This window comes from Pempheris klunzingeri, chromosome 17, assembly GCF_042242105.1.
Source record: "Pempheris klunzingeri isolate RE-2024b chromosome 17, fPemKlu1.hap1, whole genome shotgun sequence".
Taxonomy (NCBI): Eukaryota; Metazoa; Chordata; class Actinopteri; order Acropomatiformes; family Pempheridae; genus Pempheris; species Pempheris klunzingeri.
Genome location: NC_092028.1, coordinates 6,867,187 through 6,879,520, shown reverse-complemented (window position 1 = coordinate 6,879,520; position 12,334 = coordinate 6,867,187). Strand labels below are relative to the sequence as shown.

The following is a 12,334-nucleotide window of genomic DNA, read 5'->3' as shown; positions in this document are numbered from 1 at the left end:
TCCACCTCACCACAACGGAACTATACCCACCTCGGGCCGCCGATTTAGCGTAGACAGCAGCATGAGACCAGACGGAGCACAGAGCCATAACGGAGGAGGAAGAGCAGGAAGAGGAGGAGGAGGAGGAGGGAGGGGGCGGGTTGTCGTTAATGTCTCCTCGTGCCGGTTTCCACAATCACGACTAGTATTCTCATTAACCAGTCCTTTTAATTATAGCCGGGTGTTAATTTCCTCACGGTTGCCGGGGTCCGCGCGGTGCTTCGCGAGCCCCGGGCAGAGCAAGGGAAGAGGGGAGGCTGCTCGGGCCGGAGCGGAGTGCAGCAGCAATATAGCCACTTGGGAAATCATAAAAAGTTCATGTTCACGTTAAGCGCGTCCACATGACCAGCCCGTCGGCCAATCCCCGCGCGCGGCCACTCATAAACTTGTATCACAAAGTTGTAAATTTTCATAAAACAACAAGGAATTTATTGCATTTCTTCATGGAGTGCTGTTAGAGGGGAGCTGCTCCTTCTCCTTTCTCTTATTCTCTCCGCCGCCATTTTCCATTTCTGCAGCTCTTAAAAACAAGAAGCCAGCAGCTCACAAAACACACATAGGCTGAGATATAGGGACTCCTGCTTGTGTTTCTCTTCGTGTCTTCATCGTTTTTATACAGACTAACGTTCATACAGCTTTAAGCTGTGCTAACAACAGGCTACTTTATTCATTGGATGATGCTGGACTTGCCAGGTGTATAAACCATATCAGATTTGTTGGCATTAAAACTCAAAAGATCAACTCGTTTGTGATTAAAAGGACAAACAGGTCCAACTACATCATGTCACATTCTGGCAGTGCTAATGCAGAATAAGCTATATGTTTATTGTACTTTAATCAGAACTGCTTGACATTCCCGCGTTAGTAACACGTTGTTTGCGTGAATGAGAAAATGATTCCATATGAAGCCTTCTCTCCCACTGTTGTGTCTGGTTTGATTACGCTCTGCAGTATCTTGGTCTATACAATGGCCAAGCCAACAGATGTAAGCTAGGTCCTGGCAAAAAAGTGTCTTTGAAGTCTGGCTCTCTCTGAACAATGAGAAGAGCTGAGATCACTGCTGTGTTGGCAGAGTCTTAGTTTCATGGATGGAAGATGGAATTTTTCATTATTATTATTAAAGTCTGCGTGATGGATACTTGTTATCTTGATAAGTTATTGTTTGGCTGGAGAGAAAGCTACTTTGACAAGGACAAGGATGTCCATTGCTTGGAACTGAATAAGGATGAGATGCTGCACATTATTTTAAGTGAACCAAGTGAAATTAGGTCCGATGGAGATTTGCAGACACAACGACAGTATTACCTGAGTGGGGGGTGCGGGCCTGAATAGCCGTGCGTAAAAGCGGTTTCGCAATGCGGCAATGCGTCACCATTTTAACGGCCTGCAGGCCCGGAGCCGCAGGATGCTCTGCAACTCTGCAAATGCAGAAAAACAGTTCAAACTAACCCGGACTGCTTGGAGAAGGTCTTTGCCTCAAATGAGAGATGTGAGCACCGAATGAAGGGAAGCTGATCTTAATGTCTAATGTTTGGAAGAGAGTCAGTTTCCTTTGCGTGACCCAAGTGCTTCAATGTATTCCACTACATCGGAACCAGAGCCCGAATCGAATGTCTCCTGGAACTTATATGAGATCAGAAATCCTGTCACTGAGACATGCCGCCTAATTTGCAGCAGTAAGACCAACAACATGTGTTTAGCAGCAATAACACCGCACGGACCAGATCCATCATTTGCGATATTTTCTGCGCGTAATTTTAAACAACTCTCGGCTTTCAAAACCAGCGTACAAATCTGTTTTAGCCACATTGAAACAGCCAAAACATGTCCGATGTCATCCCCACATGCAGCTACCCATACGGGACTGGCGCTTCACAATATAGGCCAATGCCGCTACGACTGCTTCCTGTTTTATCTGGTTTCCTCAGTCTGCATCATCACAGTCTTCTTCTGTCTGCATTGTAAAAAAATAAGCTACCAAGCGCGGTCTTTAAAAAAATAGTTCCTAGCAGAGACAGTATTCGTATCCCATTCAAGCCCAGAATACTTGATTTTAAACGTGAAGTGACCCACGTGTGACCTTTCCAAGCTGCAGGGTTAGCCTTGGATCCAACGCTTCCTCTATGCAAATGTGTGGAGTTAAAAATTACCCGAAAAACAGCAGCAACACAGACCAGAAGGCACAAACAGACGAGATTTCCTTTCTGTTGCTTTCTTTGTGTTTGTTGCTTTTATTGGGGTTTCCGGCCTTTTCACGGACGCAATAAAGACATTAGGACCTGCAAGAACATCCCCCACACGTCACCGCCCTGCACCTTTACATTGCTCTTTTTGGTTTCCGCCGACAGCCGAGGACTTCTAGAAGCAAACCCTGTCTCCTGATTTCGTTTCGATGCCGTGGTGGAATAAACCTGCACGTTGTGGCGCGCGAAGTCACAAAGTAACTCAGGTAAAAGGCGGAGGATTTACCCGGGAAGGCGGTTTTTGTGGTGAGCTGGGCGTGTTGCTGGAAGTGTTGTAAGGTGTCGGTGTAGAGGGAGTTCAGTTTTAAAAGCAACTAAAATAACCTCAAGATTCCAAGAACACTTTCATTTGGAAAAAAGCAAACGCAGATTTCCACAGAGACACATACACCCGCGTTATATGGTTTGTGTTGTCAGATTCTGATGTAAAAAGCCTCTTCATCCTTTCGTTCGGTAGCAAATATTTGCCGCCTGATCATGAGAGTATCAATGATATATTAGATAATAAAGATGCGTGGCATTTGCTAGTACAATTCAATAGGAATTAGCTTATATATTACTGATATTTAATCCCAAAGAGGCATTTGTCCTTATCGTGTGTGACGTATCCAGACACTGGAGCCAAGTGTATCCAGTCTGTGTTACAAGGTGCTTTCTCATTTCACCAAGCAACTAAAAATCTAAATGAATACAGTCAAAAGAGGGTTTGTCAGAAAAAAAAACTGTCTTCTTGTTTTAATAAGCTGATGGAGCTGTCTTTTAAAAATCATTTGTGTAAGTATCAAAATTGCAAATGTAAAATATGTTTCGTTAAAAAAAATGTTCTGGTGGAATTACTGCTAGGTAGAAATGCAGGTGTAAATGCCAAGACTTTGAATGCTATTTAGCCATTAGCTGTAACAGTTGGGGGTAAAAGCCCATTAATACTTTAAACCTGTAAACAAGGTGAGGATATTTTAAGAGCGCTTCGGCGCTCATTACGGTGGTTTATAATCTGTGGAAGTAATGATTACACTATCAAGTCAAAGTGAAACCTATAAAGGACGGTTAGAACTCAGTGTAATGATTCAGTTGCAGTGTGTGTGTGTGTGTGTGTGTGTGTGTGTGTTATATCTGTCACATACGCAATGTCGGAAATGCCCAAGTGAAAATTTCAGCTTTACCTGGACATTTGAAATAATAAATAATAAATCTAGAAGATGCGAGGAGGATCCCCAGCATGCAACGCAAATATCATACTCGTGAAACAGCTAGCCTGCTCATACCGGTAGTGACAGGACAATGGAATCTAAATCAAAACTGGGTCATGAGTGGATGGAATTAGTGTCGTGGAATTGCAGATTTCTCCAGACACATAGTTTAGTTTTGGAAAGCGCATGTTGGCGTTATTATCTCGCACCTTTACCGATGATTTGTTATCATCCTAAACTTTCTATTTACTACTACCACTATGTCAGTGAAGTGGTGATTGTTGTAGTGGTAGTCTTAGCTCCACGGTAATATGCGGTTTTATCTTCCAGCAAATCCACAAGAATATGAAAATCTTTATCAGTTGCAAGTTTGAAATATTTCCAGACGAAAGACACAAGGAGAGACACGACAACAAGCTCATTGTAGTCAATGTTCTTTATTAACATAAAAAAATGAGTAGTGTGAAGATATTCAGCTCACACAACATGAACACAGAAAGCAATGACAAATAAATCCTTTATTATTCATTTTTGTTATTTTTACAGCATGTAATCCAAGAGCTAAACCCCAGAGGAACCGACTTTCAAACAACCCTTAAAATGTGCCAAAGGCCAAAAACTGTTATTTCATAGTCAATCACAGAATAAAAAAAAATAACCTCACTGTTGATTAATGGGGCTACTTGCATTTGTTGTGCCATCAGAGACATGTGTAAGATTGCTATCAGTTATTATACTGGGTGTCTCCGCATTCAACTCAGTACACTCTAAACAGTCTGTATCCGAATCAGCAGCCCCGTAACTGAAATATAAGCAAGTAGGAAAAGGATCAAACCCACATTCTTTCTTTCTACACAAATGGAAAGTGGTGACAGTGTTGGCTAACACTGATTACACTTAGATCATACCCTCACTGACATTATCTTCAAAAAGGTGGCATTCCCCATAGAAACACACAGAGAAGGTTTGCAACAATTAGACCATGAGGACGATTAATAGCTGTTCAAACTTAGATTAATAAATATTAGATATTGATAATCCTGTATAGAGTTTTGGTTGGTGATCAGGCAAAAAGACTCGATTTGGACTCATGACCTCAGTGTTTCTAAAATCCTAATGACAGAGTGGAGCCCAGTAAATAGTCTGTGTATCTTACTTTGCATAATATAATATAATATAATATAATATAATATAATATAATATAATATAATATAATATAATATAATATAATATAATATAATATAATATAATATAATATAATATAATATAATATAATATAATATGTGAAATGACTGTAGGGCAAAGGTCACTCTAATTTCAGTAGGCTATCTCTAGGTCTATATCACTGATGAAAAAGTAATTCGAGAAATTGCCAAGAAAACCTCATTATTTCTTATCTTAGAGAGTCCAGTAGAGTCATCATGATCACTCCTCCTCCTCATCCTCTTCTTCTTCAGCAGTCGGTAGAACTGCTGTTGGGGAGCCGCTCCCGGTCACTCTGTTCTCCTTCTTCCACTTCATCCTCCGGTTCTGGAACCAGATCTTGATCTGCCTCTCCGTGAGGCAGAGCGCGTGCGCGATCTCGATCCGCCGCCGCCGCGTGAGGTACCGATTGAAGTGGAACTCCTTCTCCAGCTCCAGAGTCTGGTAGCGGGTGTAGGTCTGCCGGCCGCGCCTTCTGTCGGCACCTGCACACACAGCATTAAGTGTATGAAATATTATCCTTACTCACAGTTTTCTGTTGCAGCCTGAGCACAAAAACCACAATAAATGCATTTCTGCAACATCTTAGTTTTGATTTATTATGTCGTTTTATTTATGTGAAACATAGGCCCCCTTTTTTTTTAGATTAAAATATTAGTTCTAGTGAAGAAAACAATGTTAGGAATGACAAAAAGAAATACTACTGTGAGTACTACTGTGAGTATGCATGATGAAATATTAAGTCAAAATTCTGATATAGGTTAAAAATAAAATAAAAAGCACTATTTAGCTGAATTAGGTGCTCGAAGACAGCAAAATAAAAACAAAAGATGAGACCAGACCAAAATAATTTACTTAATTTGCAGAATGTTATAATGATAGATCATAGACAGTTCTGTGGATAGATGATTAGACTGACAATTAGAATTTTAATTCTAGCATTCCTAACTTTCCTGATGAAATGTGTTCTGGAAGTAGGTTAAACTATATATGCTATACTACACTGTACTATATATAAGACATATCAGTGACATGACAGTGAGCAGGGGGTAATAGGCACTGCACCAACATCAGTAACTGTAAAGTTCCAGCAATCTAAAACTGGAATCCACAAACTGCTGAACTGAAGTGAGGTCACTAGTCTCACTTCAAACCTTGTAGCCAATTGTTGCCATCTCCACTTCCTGACAAACACTTTTGATTTGTGGCTTTGTTAACAAGGTGAGGCAATTCTAAATCATGTGGCTAAACTGTGGGCTCAGCTGCTGTCTGCCTGGGCCAATGCCCACAATTTTCTTCACAGTGTTTAGCCTTTAAGGAGATGTACGCAGATTTAAGTCAACGACATAATTAAAGGATTGGAAAGGGGCGCAGAGTCTGTGGTTGCTGGTGCTCTATGAAGGAGCTTCCAGTCGCAGTTTTCCTGAATTAACAGTCACAGAGACATTCAAAGAAAAAGAATTAAACATTTTAAAATCCCTTGCCCCTCTTGTGGGCTGTGCAGGAGTCAGTGCTGAGCAAGACCACAGAAACCATGCTGACCTTCAGTCTTCATGAGGTCACACGGTGTCTTAACATTAAAGAAAAACTGGGTCTCATTTTCACAGCCCAGGGGTCGTCTGCAGGCCACACAAATGTCTAGATTCTTTTCCCCTGCAGATTCCCTGTGGAAAGAAAACTCCTTCATTTGAATCTCTGGGATTCGGAGGAGTCAGGGCAAACTGAAATTAAAGTTTGAGGTGTGGATATTGCTGTGAAGCTGTTTAATCTCAGCATTTTTTTTAAAAAAAAATTCTAAACGGAAAACTCACTTAACAGCTTTAAGCCTTTGTAGCATGTTTCTGCTGTTTCTACTGTGGAATCTCTGAACAGCCTCTCACTCACACTGCTAGTCATCTGAGCAGCAATAAAAAAGCTCTGGCCAGGCTGTAAAGAATCATCCTGGGCTTTTGTGGACCTTACCAGCATTAGCTGGTGTTTAGTGAGGACTCATAAATGTGTGATGGAAGATTTTCTGTTGGAATTCTCACAGGATGGAACAGCGAGCAGATGAGAGGAGAAACGAGGATCATGTTAAGTCGTCAGATGGACAATGTGAAATGTAAACATTTGGACTTCTTCAACCATTGCAGGACACAATGATTTGGTATGTGCTAATCAGAGACATAGTCCACCACGTTTGCAGATACCGTTCCCCACATTTGACATAAATCTCTGGGACATAAATTATCCATACGTCTGTATTCCCGTCTGTAAATGAGCTGAATAAAGAAAATGAATTTATTTTCCTTTGATAATGATTTCAGGTCTTCTCCTGCAAAGACTACCGGCTTTCCATGCACATCCCTTCCTTAGCAGTAATTTGACACTGGCAAGAGTTTGCTGCACTAGCTGAAGGACTGCTGCACACAGAGCAGCTGGAGCTGCTACTGAGGACACTGAGGTCATGTTCTTTGCAATTTTTATTCTACAATTTAAAAAACACATGGTGGGTATTTTACAGGCTGATTCCAGTATTTCTCCAGTAGAATGTTATTCCTGGCAGTGGTTTGGAAACAGTATCTCAACCCCTTGTGTCAAGAAGTACAATGAACAGAGAATGTAATTTATGGGACTATATACAGAAAATATGAAAATCTGCAGGGGAAGGCAGGTCCGGTCTATGATGAAGACTTTAAGGTGAATTTTTTCTTTGTTGTTCAGTGTATTTCTGGCTGTGGTTTTTAACGGCAGCTATTACTCTTTCTTTCACACATGCACACACACACACACACACACACATACACACACACGTGTCACGTGCTTTCTAGCTTCAGCTCTACTTTAATTTTCTGCATCTCTCTTTGTGATGTTTTACTTAATTTCTACTTGTTGCAAAATACACATCAGAGGAAAGTTGTATTTGTCCATTTACCCCCCCCCCCCATGCTTTTACCGCTATTTGAAGATATTATATTGATTTTTCATTAAGTGTTTTTACTTTTGTTTATTTGTTTCGTATTCATGTAAATGAAAACTGATATTTCATTGTCTTCTCTTTAATCTTAATCGAGCTCTCTTTTATTATGTCCCTAACAATAGATACCGATTGAAGGAGAGAGAGAGAGAGGGAGAGTGTAACTATCTGTAACTGTAAATAAGATATAACACTACTGAAAATATATATCATATCTCTATAAACATACTTCCAGTTCTCCCTTTCTACTAGATTTGATCAAAGCATTCAAAGACTCGTCAGAACACAAAACACATTCCATATGAAACGTGTTTTACACTCACATACCGTCACAAAGTCCATTTAATCCTCTGAAACAAGCGCGCAAGTTACCTGTATTTACACACAACGCACATTTGTGCCTTCAAACCCCTCAGTTAGATTTTCTGTCCACACAGTCATCCCTCTGCTTGCAACGCCTCCTCTAGTGTGGGTCCGCGGGCCACAGTTTATTGAAAGCAGTATTCACTATGTGTGGGTGACAGAGTGTCAACAGCGTGGAAGTGTGTGTGATTAAATATGTCTAGGTGAGTATGTGTGTTTATCTGCGTACCATTTCCTTTTCTGCTGCATAGCGAAGTGATACTTTGTGGCTGTGTGTGTGTGTGTGTGTGTGTGTGTGTGTGTGTGTGTGTGTGTGTGTGTGTGTGTGTGTGTGAGAGAGAGAGAGATTTTTTTCTGCTTTCATGGGAGATTTATTCGCCCTCGAGCTCCAACAACAAGAGGGGACTGTACTGTACTGTGCTCTCTTTCATTCTCTCTCCCCAGTCTCCCCATTTCTTCTTACTTGCTGACGAACCTTGTGGCTACCTGGATTATGTATAATAAATAAATAGATAAATTTCTCATTATATTAATACAAAACGTACTTTGGTCGGCGTTGCATGCAGATGTTGGCTGATAAACACACACACACACACACACACACACACACACACACACACACAGAGCAATAGACAATGATACATTCATAAAACAAGCAGCGAGTGGGGTGTTTATGTGTGAACGTGCGTCTTATCCGCCGGCGTTAACGGGAACATCCGGGAATCCCCCCCCCCTCAATCATCGTCTGAGTCTTGAACTGGAATCAGATCTAAATTAAAATCTGTAAATTCATTGTACAGGCTGGCTGATTCAACCCGTACAACCCCCCCTCCTCTCTCTCTCTCTCTACACACACACACACACACACACATACAGACATAGATAAAGGTTTATACTAAATACATTTTACGCTCCCTTCATATTGTGTGTGTGATTTATTCACTTCTTTTATATTTTCCTGTAATACAAAACATTTGTCCTCCCAAACTTTGCATTCTGTTTTATGTTGTGTGGTGCTGGGAATCAATCTGGATATTGAAAATGTGTGGCATGTGATTATTAGGTATTATTATCTTATTGAAACCCGGACTGGAAAATGCTTTTCCTCACATCCTGGTCATGGAAATGTGTGTATTACTTGTTTTATTTGATTTTGTTGTTGTGTATAACTTTTTTAATAATCTCTGTCACTTTTATTTTCAGAACGCTCCTAACGAATGTTTTTATAAGTCTGGCTTTAGGAGCCTGAAACGCAAGCAAATAAAATACTTTTAATTCCATGGTCAATTTCATTTTTCATATTTTCAATATCTTCCTCATACCAAATGAAATACACTCACACATAATGGTTGAGTTCCCTCTCTATTCCACACACACAGTGTATGTTTCGCCATCTTTGTGGTGACTTCTCATAGACACAATGTATACTGTAACTAAAAAACACTAACCTATCCCTGACCCCTAGCCTCAACCATCACCCAACAAATATTTTGACACTTTTAGTTTGGTCAGTAACGACAACATAGTTCAGAAAAGTGTTGTTCACCCTGTGGTGTCCATCCAAATAGCTCCACAAAACACTGGGGGCTTAAGTGTATAATAGGGCACACACACACACACACACACACACACACACACGGCAGTCGGATAAGTAAGGTGGCCGAAATTAATGAGTCACCCAGCTACGACGAAAAGCCGTAGCTGCCAGGAAATTCATGCTAATGAGGAGGGACCTGATTTCTCCAAAAAATAATCTCAAAGTGACCTTGAGTGAACACTCTCACCAGATTTTTTTACGTGCAACCATTCAGTATTTTAACGCAAGCATAAAAGTGTTCTTTGAGCTGTGTGGGTTTGTTGTGGTTCGAGGCTCCGAGGCCCCACACCTATTCAGCCTGCAGCCCGCTGCTGCCGCACAAAGACAGTTTACAATCGGGGGAAAGGGTAGGCATTAGATCAAGCCCATCTGCTAATTTATAGTGTTTATAGTATTAGCGGATTGTAGTGACAGTACAATGGCACAATGGGCTTCCAGTGTGCCAGCTAGTACTGACAGAAAAACACAAAACTATCAGCAAAGAGAGGGAAAGATGAAGGCTGAATATGAGCGCTAACCATGATAGGACTTTCTTTCTTTTGGAGGCTTTTGAACTTTTCTTCACTTCCAAACATTTTGGGGTAAATACTCCAGCCACCTCTGCGCTCCTCCGCTGCCCACCTCTTAAAACACAATACCGCCTAATGAATATTCACCAAGTCTTAAATTATGGTTTTATGGAGGTCGCAGAGCCATTAAAGATCCGCAAAGAGAGAAAGAGGTTGTAAAAAAACTGACAGAGAGAAAGAGACGGGCATAGTTGAGCTACTGGCAGTGGCCGCTGCGCAACCGGGCCAACCGTTTAAAGAGTGTTTAACGTAATTATTGGGTCGAACTAATAACATCCCACACCCCCACCCACTCACTCCTCTCTCTCTCTCTCTCTCTCTCTCTCACACACACACACACACACACACACACACACACTCTTCTACGTAAAAATACCGTCCTCCCGCCCCCTCCCTCCATCTCACCTTTGAGGCCTCGCAAATTATCTCATCAACTCTCTTCACTTTTCAATGCCCACTCACCCACCACCCTCCTCCTCTGTCTCTTCACCTGAGCTTCTCATCCAGGGGTAAATCCGCAACCCGTCCTCATGTCGCTCCTGTTGCTCCAGGCTATTCTGCCTCCTGCAGGCCGGATCAGGGAGCCTGGCGGTCAGTGGGTAGAGCTGAGGCTGAGCGGAGAAGCGCTCCTCTGCGCATCCCTGAAGCGAGGAGCACAGTGGCCCGGCTGCCCGCGTGCTACAAGCCCCTGCTTTGGTCACTTCATTGGGGTTGAAAGGATGCGCGCCCGGCTGTGTACTCCCGCTGCTCCGGTTCAGTCCCGTAAGAGATAAACAGGACGATGAGGAAGAAGAGGAGGAGGGAAAGAAGGAGGACGGAGATGAGGAAGAGGAGGGGGGAAGGAAAGGGAGCCTTCCGCTGCCTCTCCCACTGGAGACATTGACGTGGTATTCGCCGAACACGAGAGCGCACGAAGAAGGCACGGCAGGATCGGCAGAGGAAGACGGAAAGGGAGAAGTTGGAGAATCTGTTAAGAGCCGAGCGGAGCAGCTCGCAGCAGCTTGTTGGTATTTGGAAAACAGCACATTGGCGAAGTCAAGCGAACTCATAATTTGGCTCTGGTGATTTGTAGGCCCGGGGCGCTTTAATGTCGACTTTTTACGAGGCAGCTTGAATTATTGGTGGGGTATTGCTGTCTAGATTTACACAAAAACACCCCACCCCACTCTGCTCTTTCGCTCCCTCCCATCGCCTCGCGGACCACATGACCTCGGGTCCATGTGATGTCAAGATGTCCAATGGCCGACGGGGTTTCCCTCCGGATGCAAAACTATAATGGAAGAAATGAACTGCAACACAGTGGGATTGACCGCTGCGACACACACACACACACACACACACACACACACACACACACACACACAGACACAGCATTCTATACAATCTATACAATAAGGTCAATACGCAGCAGCTCAGAACGTGTCCACTAATCACCAAACAACGTTGAGCTACAGAAAAACGGCTGAGGCTGACAAACATCCAGCTGAAACTTAAATCTTATCTGTCACGATCGTCAGGTTGGAAGCGGGTTAAGCCTTGCGAAAAAAGCGGAAAACACTATTAGATGTGGTATTGATTAGACTTGGAATGGAATGGCTCTCGGCGTATTGCGTAAAGTTACCGAGAAGATTTCTACTGTTTTCATCAACAGTCATCTTATCTCGACTCACACTTTGTGGAGACCACACATGCACAGCAGAACAAAACAGGCTGTTGTTTGCTCGCAGTGTACAGCGCACCGCTGTTGACTGGTCACTGCAGGCAGAGGAACAGATGAGAATGTGTAAACAGCATCGCAGAAGTAAGGGGCGTTTATGGAAGCAGTCAAACACGCCACTGTGAAAATCAATCTGCAATGACGCCGAATGAAGGATTGCGACTGCTGTGGTTAACAAAATACCGCATCCCACTTGAATTTATAATAATCAAAACATAAAGAATTGCAGCTTCTTAAACTACAAACCCCAGTGGGTGTTGGAAGCAGGCGAAGGTTGACGTAGCATGTCCACTGTCCACACACCGGTTGTGGTCTCTGAACCTTGATCCTCCGGGCAGAAAGGGAAACTCACCTGGCTTGCAGGTGCCGTACTTAGTTCCGTACCGGTGACGTTGAACTTTCAGCAGCACTGAGATCATCAGCATTTAATCTCTATACTGAGTGTAATGTTTAACAG

General features: G+C 42.5%; 1 protein-coding gene across 1 annotated transcript; it reads right to left on the bottom strand.

Moving 5' to 3' along the window:
- Nucleotides 1-4,783: 4,783 nt before the first annotated feature.
- hoxb7a (homeobox B7a) lies at nt 4,784-11,275 on the bottom strand. The gene is made up of 2 exons (XM_070848016.1): nt 10,651-11,275; nt 4,784-5,160 (listed from the first exon to the last, which is right to left on the bottom strand). The coding sequence occupies exons 1-2, from the start codon at nt 11,207-11,209 to the stop codon at nt 4,898-4,900; spliced, it is 822 nt and encodes a 273-aa protein (XP_070704117.1). The 5' UTR covers nt 11,210-11,275; the 3' UTR covers nt 4,784-4,897.
- Between the last annotated feature and the right edge of the window lie 1,059 nt (nt 11,276-12,334).

Bases quoted from the DNA above. Each gene is read 5' to 3' on its own strand.
- hoxb7a (XM_070848016.1), bottom strand. From the start codon at position 11,209: ATGAGTTCGCTTGACTTCGCCAATGTGCTGTTTTCCAAATACCAACAA. The intron at 5,161-10,650 runs GTGAAGAGACAG...CTGTGTGTGCAG, and splicing joins CCCCTGGATGAGAAGCTCAG to GTGCCGACAGAAGGCGCGGC.